At 32.0% G+C, this 14,092-nt stretch overlaps 1 protein-coding gene across 1 annotated transcript; it reads left to right on the top strand.

Moving 5' to 3' along the window:
• Positions 1 to 488: 488 nt before the first annotated feature.
• LOC111632696 (protein bark beetle-like) lies at positions 489 to 13,485 on the top strand. Its single transcript, XM_023377197.1, has 13 exons — positions 489 to 913; positions 3,979 to 4,160; positions 4,243 to 4,433; positions 4,495 to 4,833; positions 4,953 to 5,176; positions 5,247 to 5,511; positions 5,635 to 8,091; positions 8,157 to 10,652; positions 10,768 to 11,449; positions 11,746 to 11,930; positions 12,003 to 12,097; positions 12,169 to 12,376; positions 12,444 to 13,485. Exons 1-13 carry the CDS (start codon positions 677 to 679, stop codon positions 13,109 to 13,111), a joined length of 8,229 nt encoding a protein of 2,742 aa, XP_023232965.1. The 5' UTR covers positions 489 to 676; the 3' UTR covers positions 13,112 to 13,485.
• The last annotated feature ends 607 nt before the right edge of the window (positions 13,486 to 14,092 follow it).

The following is a 14,092-nucleotide window of genomic DNA, read 5'->3' as shown; positions in this document are numbered from 1 at the left end:
AATTACTTAAGAAATTTTCTAAATAATAGTTCCGACCAATAATAAAAAAAAAACTAAATATTTAGCAAATATCTTTTATGTATTGCGAGGAATGAACGATATAAAATTGATTCGATTTTATTACAAAGGATTAAACTTATTATTTTATCATGTGAAAACCGCTTCATTGAAAAGTATGTGACTCTATATAACACAATAGGAGACAGCTGACTGACCAAAACAACCGACCACACCCACTACTAAAATATGTGACAGATCGATAAATTGGCACAAAAATATTAAATACGACCATTCATAACGACGTTTTTGCCTCTTAAAATTATACCAAGATATATATATATAAAAAAAAAAAAAACAGTACTAAGAAGCGTTACAGCGGCATTTTAGTCCGAAAGTAATTTAAATTTCAAGCTTGATCGCGATTGGTCGAAAGACTCAGGTAGAGAATGTTCACCTGATTGTGACGTCAAGAGCGTCAGTCACGTGACCGGAGTGGTTGTGAATATTAGATTGTAGGGAGTGTACTGCTAAAAGGACTGTTAGCGGAATGTCGTAGAAATTTATTTGATGTATTAGTAGCAATTGTCATTTAAAACACCGGGAAACTAAAGAATAATGTGATAGAAACAAGAGATTTTTATAAAAGTAACAGGTATATATTTCTTTTTGTTTTAATATGGCGGCCTTGATGATCGTCTGGTTTGTTGTATTTGTTTTCTGTCGTACGGCTGCTACTTCCATTATCGGAGGAACAATTCGCGAAGAAGTGATATTGACAATAGAAAATAGCCCTTATCGAGTCGATAAAGATATTATTATTGAAAAAGAAGGCAATTTGACGATAGATGCAGGCGTCCAGCTCCTTTTCTCACCTGGCACAGGTGTGACGGTTCGAGGTACATTGATTGCTAAGGTAAGTTCCTATATCTTAATTTTAAGGTGTAAATATCAATAAATAAATAAAACACAAAACACATAAAGAATTCGAATTAAGCCAGTCACGATGAAAAAACGAAATTTAGCAGACGATCCCGTTTCCGTTGGATAATCATTGACCTGATGACAGGAAGACAATTATTGGAGTAAGTCTACGTGCAAAGCTTCGAACACAGGAACATTAATTATGATTAGTATCAGACATATTGTCTCCTTCAGGTACTCATACTTGCCACCTTCCCCTTCTCTTAATAACTTCCCCCATCTGTGAGTAATACAGGAAGGCTATTGTGCAATTGATCACTACAGGAAACGGCTGGTTACTATTTGATTAAGTATTTCTTTATTCGTGTAACATCTTTCTTGTCTCGGAATCTTTTAAAAACCGGTAAAACTGATTCAAAAAAAAAAAAAAAGATTAATATTTTAAATATCAAATGCAAGAAAAGCTATAACGATTGTCTGTTAAATACAAAGGTCTCTTTTATAATAGATAATCACCATAACGATTATACAGATTAACGATTATACAAATAAAAGTTTGAGAGATAAAATATTTTGCTAGAAAATATTTTAAGAGATTCGTTTTTCGTCGTTTTCGCATACATTTCATTTTAATTGGTAATTTAGAATGTTTTGAAATATTTAAAATAAACACCACAAAGCAAATAAATAGAATGTTTCTTAATAGAAATTACATAGAGATTACTGTTTGGTAATAAAAGAACCGAAGTTGAACGGATGACCGGACCAAAACTGGAAATCTATTCAAACTGTTCGGTCATTTGAAAGTTTTTTTAAGACTCAGAACGGTTTATGAAGTTTTTTGTTTATAAAAAAAAACTTACTCGAATATGTTGCAATGAATAGTGATTAATATTGATAAGAGACTTTTATGAAATGTTATTAGTCACTTTTGTCAATTAATTTAAACTCATTTCATGTATATTCTGTTCCTTCTAAATTAGAATTATTTACTGTCGTAATCATTAAAAAGACAAGTAATACGACTGAATCATAAAGTCTGAATTAATATAATTGATCACCATTTTGAAAATAAAATTGATATTATTAAAATAACTTAAATTCAAATTTTCAGTTGTTTATATTGTAAATAATATGAAAACGAGCAAATTGTTTTAAATTCTTTGTTATTTATGATAAAATTTTTATTATTATTAAACTTTGATGGATATTGATAATCATATCTTTTGTTATTACAAATTTATTTATTGTTTATGCTTGCAAGATCTTTTCGAATTAATATATGCAAAAATTGAAGCAGTTTCAAATTTATAAATATGTACAGTATATATTATTTTTATCTACGGATAAGATACTTTTCAGCTGTATTTTTGAAGGAAATAAAACCATTAAGTGATTATTTATTTTTTTTAAATGTTAGATCTTTGCTCTAGACATATTTTAAAAAATTATCTTCAGTTATCATTTGAAAAAAAAAATTGAATGGTTGATATTTAGATTTAAACAGAATTTTTTTAACTTTAAAATCTAATTTTTTAATTTCATCATATTCTGCTTACAGTTAAAAAATTTTTTTTATTAATAAAAATAAATATTTTGAATTTAAATTTATAAAAGCTTGAAATCCATATTATCAACGCTAATAAGCCAATACTGAAGTAATTTCGTTCCGCTTTTTAATTTATATTCACAAGAAATATAGAATTTTGATTGCTTATATTATCAGTTGAAACATTTTAACGAAGCATTAAAACTTAAAAATAAAAATTCCTCATTTGGAACTACTAATAATTTATAAGATTGAATTGATCACAATAATTTTCAATTTGATATTTTTAGGGTAAAGTTTCAATCTTTGCACAAGAAAATGCTCACCCTACAACACAATTATAGAAAATGCTTTTCTGATATAATAAAATATTGAAATGGCATACATACATACATATAAACATAGGAAATTAAAATACAGTGGAACCTCGGTATACGACCTTAATCCGTTCCCGACTTATACCGAATTGGACGTATACCAAACCAACCTTTCCCATAAGAAGTAATGTAAAAATGATTAATCCGTTCTCGTGTAAAAAAAAATGGCTGGCTTAATACACCTCAGTTTCCTGGCTAGTTCCTGTTTCATTTTTCATGAGATCAGCGTGTATCTTTTTAGCTTTCTCGCAAATAATTGCTTCCGATACGCTGTCTCCAGCACTTTTTCAGTTATCCAAAGCAAAAGCAATTTCTCGACACGATCTAATGTCTTCGATCTCTGTTTACAAATTGATTTAACCCCTTTCGCAACGTTAGCAAGTTTAATAATGTCTTTATTTTTCGCGATTGTCGATATCGTCGTTCTCGGAATACGGTTGGCAATACGGAATACAGTTAAAATCTCGAACACTCGTGCCACCTTCGTATTTCTCAACAATCTCTTTCATCAGTTCTATTGTAATTCTAGTCATTTTTTTAGTTTTCTGTCGCTTTTCATTTGCCTTTTTGCGATTCGTGATTAATAAAAATAATAAAATTTTACTTACGAATTAAAATCAGAAGAAATTTAACAAAGTTGTAAACCGTTGCACCGCGAACGTCTAGTCTGGTCTAGTACACCGATAGTGCTACTTGTTCATTGATGGCGCGTATAATTGAATTAAGTCGTATACCGAACAAAATTTTTTTCGTCCAAACAGGACGTATTCCGAATTGGACGTATTCTAAAGCAGACGTATACCGAGGTACCACTGTATAAATAATTGTTTAATAGAAACAAGACATAGTTTTTAATGTAACAGAGTATTTCAAAAATTAAAATTGTAAACGACTGGCAAAACTTAAATATAGCCTAAATGTCTTTTTAACTATTGAGTTTCTTATCAAATGATTCTGAAATACATTTTGACTATACTTTGATAGAATTTTATGATATGATTGCTAAAAAACTGTTTGATACTTAGCAATGTATTCTATGAATATTAAATTCTATTTAGATATTGTAATATGTTGTTAGACATTTGATGATTCTAATTAGAATTTTCAAGTAATCGTTTCTAATTTCAATAGGGAGGTGTAGAAAAGGAAAATAGGATATTATTTACCCGTAGAGTGGTATCAATTATCGAATATTCGACAGATTTGCCTAGATGGTCACAGATTCGCCTTGTAGATGGTAATTCCATATTAGAAGGACGATTACAGATATTTTACAAGGATAAATGGAGATCAGTTTGCACAAATTCCAAGAAGTAATTGTCCAGAGAATTATCTCTAATTATATCTATAAACTTCAAATATATATATATATATAATTTTATTTCACTTTTTCAGTTGGACAGAGGTGGATTTACACGTAATTTGTCAACAGTTAGGTTTTTCGGGAGGATCAATTTATCATTGGTTCCAACGTAATAAAGCAGATAGTCAACTTATGTATCAAAATCCTAATTGCAGTGGACGAGAACTATCTATTTCAGAATGTCCAAATTGGAATAAAAGAAAATTAGGAAATGGAATATGCGGTAAGTAAAAATATTTTATCTGATTGAAATAAAATTTGCTTAAAGAAACTTTTTCTTTTAGACTTCCATTTCGATATTGGGATTCAATGCCAACCTCTCTTACAATCAGAAGTTCAGTCGTATTGGAGGGGAATATCTTTCGAAAATGCGCTCAACGAACGAAAAATACAGAATGATAAAATTGTTTATCGCAAAGAATCTTCGTCAATTTTACAAAATGTTGATATATTATATGCTGGCAGAGATGCAGATAATAAAGCTGTTTCTGCTTTGCAAATAAGAGGAGTGCCACCTGAAATGAAAGGCCTCAACATCCGTTGGTCTGCTTTTAACGGAATTAATATTACCCAGCCTCAGGAAGCTTTAAATATCGAAAACTCCACGATTGCTAATAATAGAGGTAAAAAATGTTGACATGTAGTGTTAGCCTATACAGGAGTGGTAGACAAAAACATTGCACTATGTATTTTGGCCCTGTATAGTTTATCTAATTAATTAATTTTAACTAATATCGTTTAGGTTTTGGCATATATATTAACACTAGCAATGGAATGGTTAATTTACATCAAGTGGAAGTCAAAGATAACGGAGGTGATGGAATACGTTACGTTTTTCACGATCCTTATATTGTAGTCAAAGAAACTTTTTGTCAAACTGTAAATCTAGGAACAAAACAGAAATATCCTTTTGTACTTAGTCAATATCAGGAACGGTACAGAACAAATTATCAACCATGTAAAAAGGTAATTATTAACTGTGTAACATTTTTACACATTTCTTTTTGGTTTTTAAAAAATTAATATGTATTTTTAGTTATTTCAAGTGAATGGCAATATGGGTCATACTCTCACGATTCATTTCCCAGTCATAATAAGCGATGAAGCTGATGAACAATATGCTGGTAAAATTGAAGTTTTTGATGGATATACTGATAGTAACCAACTCCTAGCAGTATTTAAAATAATTAACGGGACAAGACCTCAGAGCGTTACAAGTACTAGGAACAGCATTTATATGCATTATCATCCACCGATAGATAGCATGGTTTTATTTACTATCGAAGTTGAAGCAAATATAGGTGAGAAAAAGACAATATCAATTTTTCATTTATTAAAATTTAAAAGTTTAAAATTAAATATATGAAATTAAAATAACTTTGTAGAATATTTAACATTGTACAAATCAAAATTTCTTTTACCAGGTAAGGCATATGATTTAAATTTAACCGATTGTATTATTGCAAATAACAATGGAAGAGGTTTGGCAGTGGAAAATCAAAGATCAGGCACATTTATTAATTGGACACACATCACTGGTAGTAACCATATAGGAGGTGTTAATATTCTCGATGGATGTGGAGATGTTGTTGTTAACAATAGTGACATAAATGGTAATATTGGAGATGGCATCAACATTTCTTATGCTGGAGGATTCAGACATTTTGACAGATCACGTTTCTCAAATAACACAGGCAACGGTATATCACTTTGGTTTAATGAAACATCTCATAACCGAGTTTTCAATTTTACTACTCATTTATCTTATTCCACCTTTTCTAATAATGAAATAGGTGTATTTATTGGTAATATTTGTTTAGAAAATTCTTTATGGAATATTAGCATGAATACTTTCAGTTTTCAAAGGAACCACAGCATACATTTTCTTTCCTGTCTTATGGAAAACACTTCGAAAAAAAGTTCTCTCCAAATTTTCAATAATAAATTCGAATATAATCAAAGACTGTCCATTCATATTGTACCAGCTCTAAATATCCATGCTGTAATACAACACAATAGATTCACTAATCACGAAAGAGGAGTTTTATTGATTTCCAATCAAGGTTTATATCAGGTTAGTTCAATATCGTCAATAGTAGAAATTGCTTTCAATGAATTTACCGAGAATAAAGGAACGTTTGTGTGCAGTGTCGGCTTGTCAGAAAATAGTTTGGAACAACAATTAAATTTCACCAAAAACCGACTGTTCAATAATATAATCAAAGAACCATTTGCTAGTTTGAATCCTCGATCGAGAGCAGCTGCAGTTATAGCGGTTTCGTCGACTAATGCTCTAATTTATAGGAACTATTTAAAAAATCCTTCTTCGTCTTACGAGTTGAGTTCTCATTTAGATGTGCCGTCAGCTATTATAAACGCAACATATAATTTCTGGGATGAAGAAAAAGATTCTCGCGTAGTCTACGAGAAGATATTTGACATTAAAGATCGATACAATCTAGCTCAAGTAGAATTTTTGCCATTTATTACCTTGGGTACAGATTTAGATACTACGTATACATCTAAGGAAGATGAACGACATTTAATTATGCCTTTTCGACAAGGCGATACAGTAGGCGGTATAGTGATGGGTGAAGTTACAATAGAGAAACTTACAGTCACAGTAACTAGAGACATTTATGTCACGCCTGGTAGCAAATTACATATTCATCCAGAAGCGAAACTCCTGTTTAAACCTTTCATAGGTATGATGGTTCAAGGAGAACTGCATAGCGAAGGAAGAGAAGGTCGGGAAATTGTCTATTCTATTGCACCATCCACATATTCGGGAATAGTAAGCACAAATGTTTATCTTTCTAATCAAACTGAAGGTAAATTAGAAGTGCAAATAGATGGTATAACGGGAAGTGTTTGCTCTTATGGATGGGATATTCAGGATGCGGCTGTTGTTTGTCATCAGTTGGGATTGGTATTGAATCCTCACGACTGGTTATTGGAAAGATCTCAATTTCATTCTGGCAATAAGCCTATCGTTTTAAGTAACGTACAATGTACAGAATTGGACACCGACTTGACTAATTGTAAAGCGGAAAGGATGCAAGATTTTGAAAATTCTTGCATGGAAGAAGTAGGAATTCGCTGTTATCCTCAATCTTGGGCAGGGCTGAGACTTGGAATGATTGCTAAAGAAAGTTTACTTAAACATATCATAATAGAAAATGCAGGAATTTTTGATTATACAACGCACAATTTTAAACCAGCCTTGCAAGTGGACTTTAATCATCATAAATTAGAAAATATGATAATTCGTAGAAATTCTGATTCCGGTTTGGGCATTATGTGGAATGACATATTTTATAATTCTGACAGACGTAAAGTGATAGACAGTGAGATGCTTCATAATGTTAGGCATGGAATAGTAACACATTCTCAGGGATTGCATATTACCAGATGTAATCTACTTAAGAATTCCGAGAGTGGAGTTCATTACGATCCTATGTTTACTAGAGACGATCAGAGAGATTTGATTTCCTGGATTAATAAAGACGATAAAAATTTATTTATCACAATTCCCGAAGATATCAGAAACGGTAAAATTTCAGTAGAAAGGGAGAGGATGTATCTGGTTTTCAAGCCAATTGAAGAAATGAAACCTGAATATAAATTCCAAATATCGGCAAACGTTGGACAAAAATTAGGAATTATGGTAATTAGCCCATTTAGTAGTCATTCCACTGAAGAAATGATCATACTCAGGCCGGATGTCTATAATTTCTATAATTCTGAACGCTTCATTTTGGATTTGAGAAAAAATTTAACGTCTTTCCCTTTACGTAATCCCAGTTATTCTGTAGATGTTGAATATCGTCCAGGTGATCGCCCCGATTATTCTGCCATATTGCATATTACTCGATTAGAAGGTAAGAAATATTTTATTATTATAGCCTTATAATAATTCTTTTAGCTAACACATATTTTATTGCAGGGGAACATCATGATGATGATGATAATATTTATTTGAAAGTAACTTCATCAGAAATATCAGAGTGCGGAAAAGGAATTTCCAGTAATCATTACAATTCAGATTTTAGCGATAATGGTGATCATTATCATCGCTATAGTAATGAGACAATTATAGTCGAAGACGTGCGGATAAAACATTCCAAAGACAAAGCATTGTTCGTCTGGACGCCATTTTGGGATCCATCTTTATCCAATTTAGCGGAGATCAATTACACACTTTTAAGAAATACTTTCGAAAACAATGCGGATGGCATCGTGCAATATAACAGAAATATACGTAACTCAAAAAATTTGTTTCATTGGACTATAAACGATACGCACATGGTTAATAATTTAGGAGGTGGTATCGATGTCAGATTGCCTTTTGTGTGGCAATATTCTGAAAATTATACTCATTCTTTCGTTATGCACAATACCTCATTTTCTAACAATGAGTTCTTTTCATTTTCTTTATCTGGACACTTTTCAAGAGTTAATATGACGAATAATACTTTTTTCAGAAATATTTGTAAGAAAGGTTTGATGAGTTTATCCGGAATGGAAAAAGAAACATTAATGGAACATAATTTGTTCGAGTTAAATGCTTGTAAATATATTGTTGATTTTAATATGGAAAGTCACGCCGACAAATTTGGGACAGTCAATGCTAATTTTCAAAGAAATATATTGAGGAAAAATAATGTTAATAATTCTCCATCGGTTCGTAATTACGAACCTTATAGTTACAGCGTGGCCATCAGAGGAGTTCAACAGATTAACATGACTCGCAACATATTAGATAATCCATATTTAGAGTATGAATTTATAGCGGGTATACACACCGGTTCAATAGAAAATACGATTAACGTTGCCGAAAACTGGTGGGGAACAGTGAATCATACGTTTATTAAAAACAGAATTTTTGATTTTGACGATTGGAACAATTTTGCTATAGCTGACTATTTTCCATTTCTATCAAGCGAATCCGTCGATGCATTCACTTATCCTCCTCCTGTTTATACCGAATTTCCAAACTTGGATTTACCATTGGGTGGACGAATCGACAAGTCATTAACACTCAGAAAAAGGAACACGCCTTACATTGTTAAATCTGATTTGACCGTTTTGCCTAATGTGACACTTACTATCGAAGCAGGAGTGACAATGGAATTCTATCCAAGTATAGGTATATTAGTTTTGGGAAATTTAAGAGTATTGGGCAGGATAAATGATCACGTTATTCTGAAACCTATAAAAATAGAATCTTTACCTCGCTTCAGACGAGTGAGTCCTCGATTAAGCTCCGACGTCAGACTATGTATTGATGAGGAATGTAAGGAACGACGAAAGGACGGATTTCTAGAGATATTTAATAAAACTACTCTTCAATGGATTCCGGTCTGCGATCGTCGTTTTACCGAACGTAATTCGGAAGTAGTTTGTCGTCAGTTGGGTTATAGCACGTTCAACGTTCATCTACGACGAGGTCATAGATTCGACGTCGATTTAACAAGTTTGAGTCGCTTCAAATATTGGCCTCATCCCTTAGAATGTTCGGGAGACGAACCAAAATTAACAGAATGCGAATTTAGATTAAATGGTTATAGCGATCATTCTTACGATTGTTCCGATCTAGAAAGTTTTGTATACATCTATTGTGGAGAGGATAGTTTGAGCGAAAGATACACACGCTGGGGAGGATTAAGATTTTCACTTCCTAATTTCGAAAGAAGTAATCCGAAATTCCAGTTGAAGTCTAGACAAGAATCTTCTACGGCTATACTCAATCACGTAGAGATACAAGGGGCTGGAATATTACATGGCGAAAACAATGCCGCTCTTCAAGCAGTATTACGAGAAATTCAGATGGACGATGTGAGAATTACGGAAAGTGCATCTCACGGTGTCGAAATCATAGGATCTTCTGGAAGTATTTTTTTCAATAACATGATTATAGAGCATAATCTCGGAATGGGTATCAATTTTCTAACTCTGATCGGAGAAACTTCTCAGAAGTCCGATTTGAAATATAAACCATTAAAGGCTATCAGTTTCCCGTATAATGTCTTCGGAATGGTCAGTGTATGTGATACGAATAAAGAAATGGTCGTGCACGAACGAATACTTTTATATTATAAATACGACAATAAGCCAGTCGATTGTGTTAAGATATTTAGCAGCGCTCATTATATTAAATCGTTAGGTTTTCGACTTTTGCAATTTAATTTATTTAACGCTACCGATTACGCCGCTTCGCCAGATATGATCAAAATCATCGACGGAGATATATTTAACGAAAGTATGCCTGTGATAGCGCAATTAGGAGTATGGAATAAGAGCATCGATATGTCATCCGAAACGAAATTTTATAAATCGTCCGAAAGTACACTTAGTGTGCACTTGCATGCATCCGGAGCCAGTGGCATTCATGGTTTTATTGCCGAGATCGTTGCTTTGCCTCCTTTCTATACTGGAATGGGTAAGTACTATTCAAAACATATACTAGATTAAATAAATATTATATATATATCTAAAGTTATAATGCCGAATTCAAGCACATAATGTGATAATTTTGTGAATTTTATAAATTTCAGATCGCGGAGTGATGCACAACGTATCCAATTCTAAAATATCTCGAAATGTTTTGAACGCTATTTCTTATAGAAGTGCCGGAGAAATTGCTCCCATAATAACATTTAAATATAACCGCATAGAAAACAACGGCAAAGAATTTTTTGGCAATTTCACATCGACTAATAGTTCCGTGCTGTTGGACGTAAGAAACGCGGATGAGTTTGTTGCACACAACAATTTATTTCTGTCAAATCAAGGAGGATTGCACATTTATGCGGATTCCGAAGGAAACGTTCCTTCTTTGGATGGAATAGTGACCAACAACTTATTTATCAGAAATAAAAACAGAGAAGTGTTGTTAATTAAAGGTGAAAATACTTATCAAGAAGTCAAAATCTTCCGCAATTATTTCACAAGAAATTTCTCACCGTATTCGAGTAACATAAAACTTACGCGAATAACGTCCGAATTTTCATCTAATGTGCTATATAATAATACAGGAATTCACCAATTGTCAGTTTTCGATTTCGAGGGGACTTCTTCTAATCAACGCTGTATAAAAAATTATTTTTTTGATAATAAAGCAGTCCAACCGGATGAAAGAAGCACTATAGTGGCTGCTAATCCTTACCAAATCTTCCACAATAATTATTTAGTTAATCCCGATAATGATTACGAACTGGCCACCGTAAACCAGTCCAGGTAATAAACATTTCATTTTTCCAATTAAATTGCCTCAATGTCCTTTTTTCTTATTAATATGTAAATTTTCGACTATAAATTCGTATCTTCTATTATCGTAAACCTGTATAGGTATACGAAATAAAATAAAAATTGTTTTCTGTTAATCTTTGTAATATTATCTGTAAAACCAGAATAATAAGTCCTGATAATAGAAGATACGAATTTATAGTCGAAAATTTACATATTAATTTCATTTTTCCGTTTCTTTATAGCTATAGCAATAGCAAAAAGTTAATTTTGTTATTTTAAATTAGATACATCAATTCTTTAAAGAATAAGAACGAATTCTATCACGCTTATATTGATGCTTCTTATAATTGGTGGGGTTTTGAAAGTTTAACGGCAGTTCAAGGAAGAATCAAAGATCACGACGACTTCGAGGATTTCTTAAAAGTCAAATTTCATCCATATTTTAAAGATAATTCTTCGGTTTTAAGTGGTATTTATAAAATTTCATTTTAAATTAATCTTAAGTAATTATAAAAATTCATTAAGTTAAAATTTTAAAAAGGAAAATGCGCCGGTGGATGGCATAAAGTTGGATCTACATGTTTCATGTATGTTGGGGGAATAATGACTTATAACGAAGCTAAAAAGTTATGCGAGGTAAGGTTTCTATTAATAAATACTTAATGATAAATATTTTTTAAACAAAATTTAAATATTTTGTCTTTTAGTCCGATAACGGTTCGATTCCCTACGTAAAAAGTAATCACGAGGAACTGAGTAATTTTGTTAAGACTCAGCAAATATATTATAAGCGAAGTATTAATCGCTTCTGGGTACAATCTATCGACATACCTCTAAGACGCTGCGCAATCTTACAAGACGAAACGGTGCGAGAACATAATTGCGACGATTACTTACCCTTTCTCTGCGAAAGAGGTTCGTAAATTATATTAATGTCGAAACTAGTATTTTATTCTTTTAATGAAACATTCTCTATTTTTAGACCCGCAAATCATCATAACGGCACAGCAATGGTATCAAGAACCTCTAGCCATAGCAGCATTGACAGTTGCTGCCGTAGCGGCGATATTTACAATCGTGTGCGTGAGTTTCTGGCTGTGTAAATCTCGCCAACGATACAGAGAAAAATTAAGTAGAAGAAATTCCATCAGAGCATCTATGAGATCTAATCGTTCTCTTACGAGTGCCGGTTACGGTAATATATGTTACAACAGGAGGTTAGAACAACCAGCCAAACTAGATATCACTTCAGAGAAGAAAATAAACGGGAGTATCGATTCAATCGAGAAGTCGCCTTCTCGATTCAGTTGTTCTCTGGATGATACGCACAGTTACGATACTTCGGAAACTCAAAACCAACCCGTTTTCGATACCAGATTCAACGACATACAACTAGAAAACGAAACGGCCAATACTTTAGTAAGACCCACTTTCGATTTAACCTACAAGAATAACGGATTCGTAGAGCGATCGGAAGAATCTAGAGATTGGAGCACGGGAAGTGATTCTACTCTGAACATGAAGAGGACATTAGAACAGGATAACCGTGAAAGCAAAGACGAAATATATCAAAGCACTCCGTCCATGTATAATACCACGAGTAGCAGCAGTAATTACGATTCTAAAAGACCTCTAGAAACCGCCATGTGATAAAACAAAGTGCCTAAAGATAATCTTAAACACTGCCTTATTCAAACTCGTGTTCCTCTTCTCTGTCGAGAATTTTTCTGTACATAGAAACGTTACTCCAATGGGATAAATCCATAAATGATGTGTGCTAACTTTTTTTTATTTATTGACTTGATTTGAAAATATTCAATATTTTCAAAATGAAAATACCAGCAATCACGGAATTAAAACAGTTAAGTGAATTCCGTCTTATGTTATATACGAAACAGTTGATTTTCTTACATATATAATTGGAAAAAATGTACAAAATGAGAAGTCAACATCAAATTTGTAAAGGAAAAATTTTAAACCGTATTCTTTATACATTACTTAAATTTTATGTGGATCTTTTGATAACATTTTTTGAAAGAAAATACAGAAAAATTGATAAAATGTCATATTTTTTTTATTTCTAGAATAATTTGTCATGCTACAACAAGATCATATCACATTTTATTACCGAATATTTTTTTTGTTTTTGCAAAATTTTATAAATCAATTATCGACAGTTTGGCATCTAGAAAAATCCTTAATACAGGCTTTTTTCTTATCACTAATCACAAATAAAAACATTATATATTTTATTAAAATTTCTTGTCATAATAATAATAATTTTATTAAAACTTAATCAACTTTTGTACGTTGTTAACATAACTCATTCCTGTTCAACGAAAGTTACACGATCATAAAATTGTGACAGTACAACGATTACTTTGATCACTCAAAAATTTGCATAGTATTCTATGCAATATGTTAAAGTAACATAGATATTAGGATTATTATTATATGAGTTAATATAAACGATAACTCAAAATTAAATACTATTTAAAATTTCTTATTGTGCAGTTCAACGCTAACAAGAAAACGTACGTTTCAAACGCTTCAAAGGGTATTCAAGTGAGGATCGCCAACTGCCCAGTTTCGTTTGTATTATCAATAAATCTTATATTTAGAAAAAAATTT

Source organism: Centruroides sculpturatus, unplaced genomic scaffold (assembly GCF_000671375.1).
Source record: "Centruroides sculpturatus isolate CEXI.00-Female unplaced genomic scaffold, Cexi_2.0 scaffold787, whole genome shotgun sequence".
In the NCBI taxonomy this organism is placed as follows: Eukaryota; Metazoa; Arthropoda; class Arachnida; order Scorpiones; family Buthidae; genus Centruroides; species Centruroides sculpturatus.
This window is presented reverse-complemented; position numbering and strand designations above follow the sequence as displayed.

Coding starts and splice junctions, on each gene's coding strand:
- LOC111632696 (XM_023377197.1), top strand. CDS start 677: ATGGCGGCCTTGATGATCGTCTGGTTTGTTGTATTTGTTTTCTGTCGT. Junction 4,834..4,952: donor CACGATTGCTAATAATAGAG/GTAAAAAATGTT, acceptor AATATCGTTTAG/GTTTTGGCATATATATTAAC. Junction 5,177..5,246: donor ATTATCAACCATGTAAAAAG/GTAATTATTAAC, acceptor ATGTATTTTTAG/TTATTTCAAGTGAATGGCAA.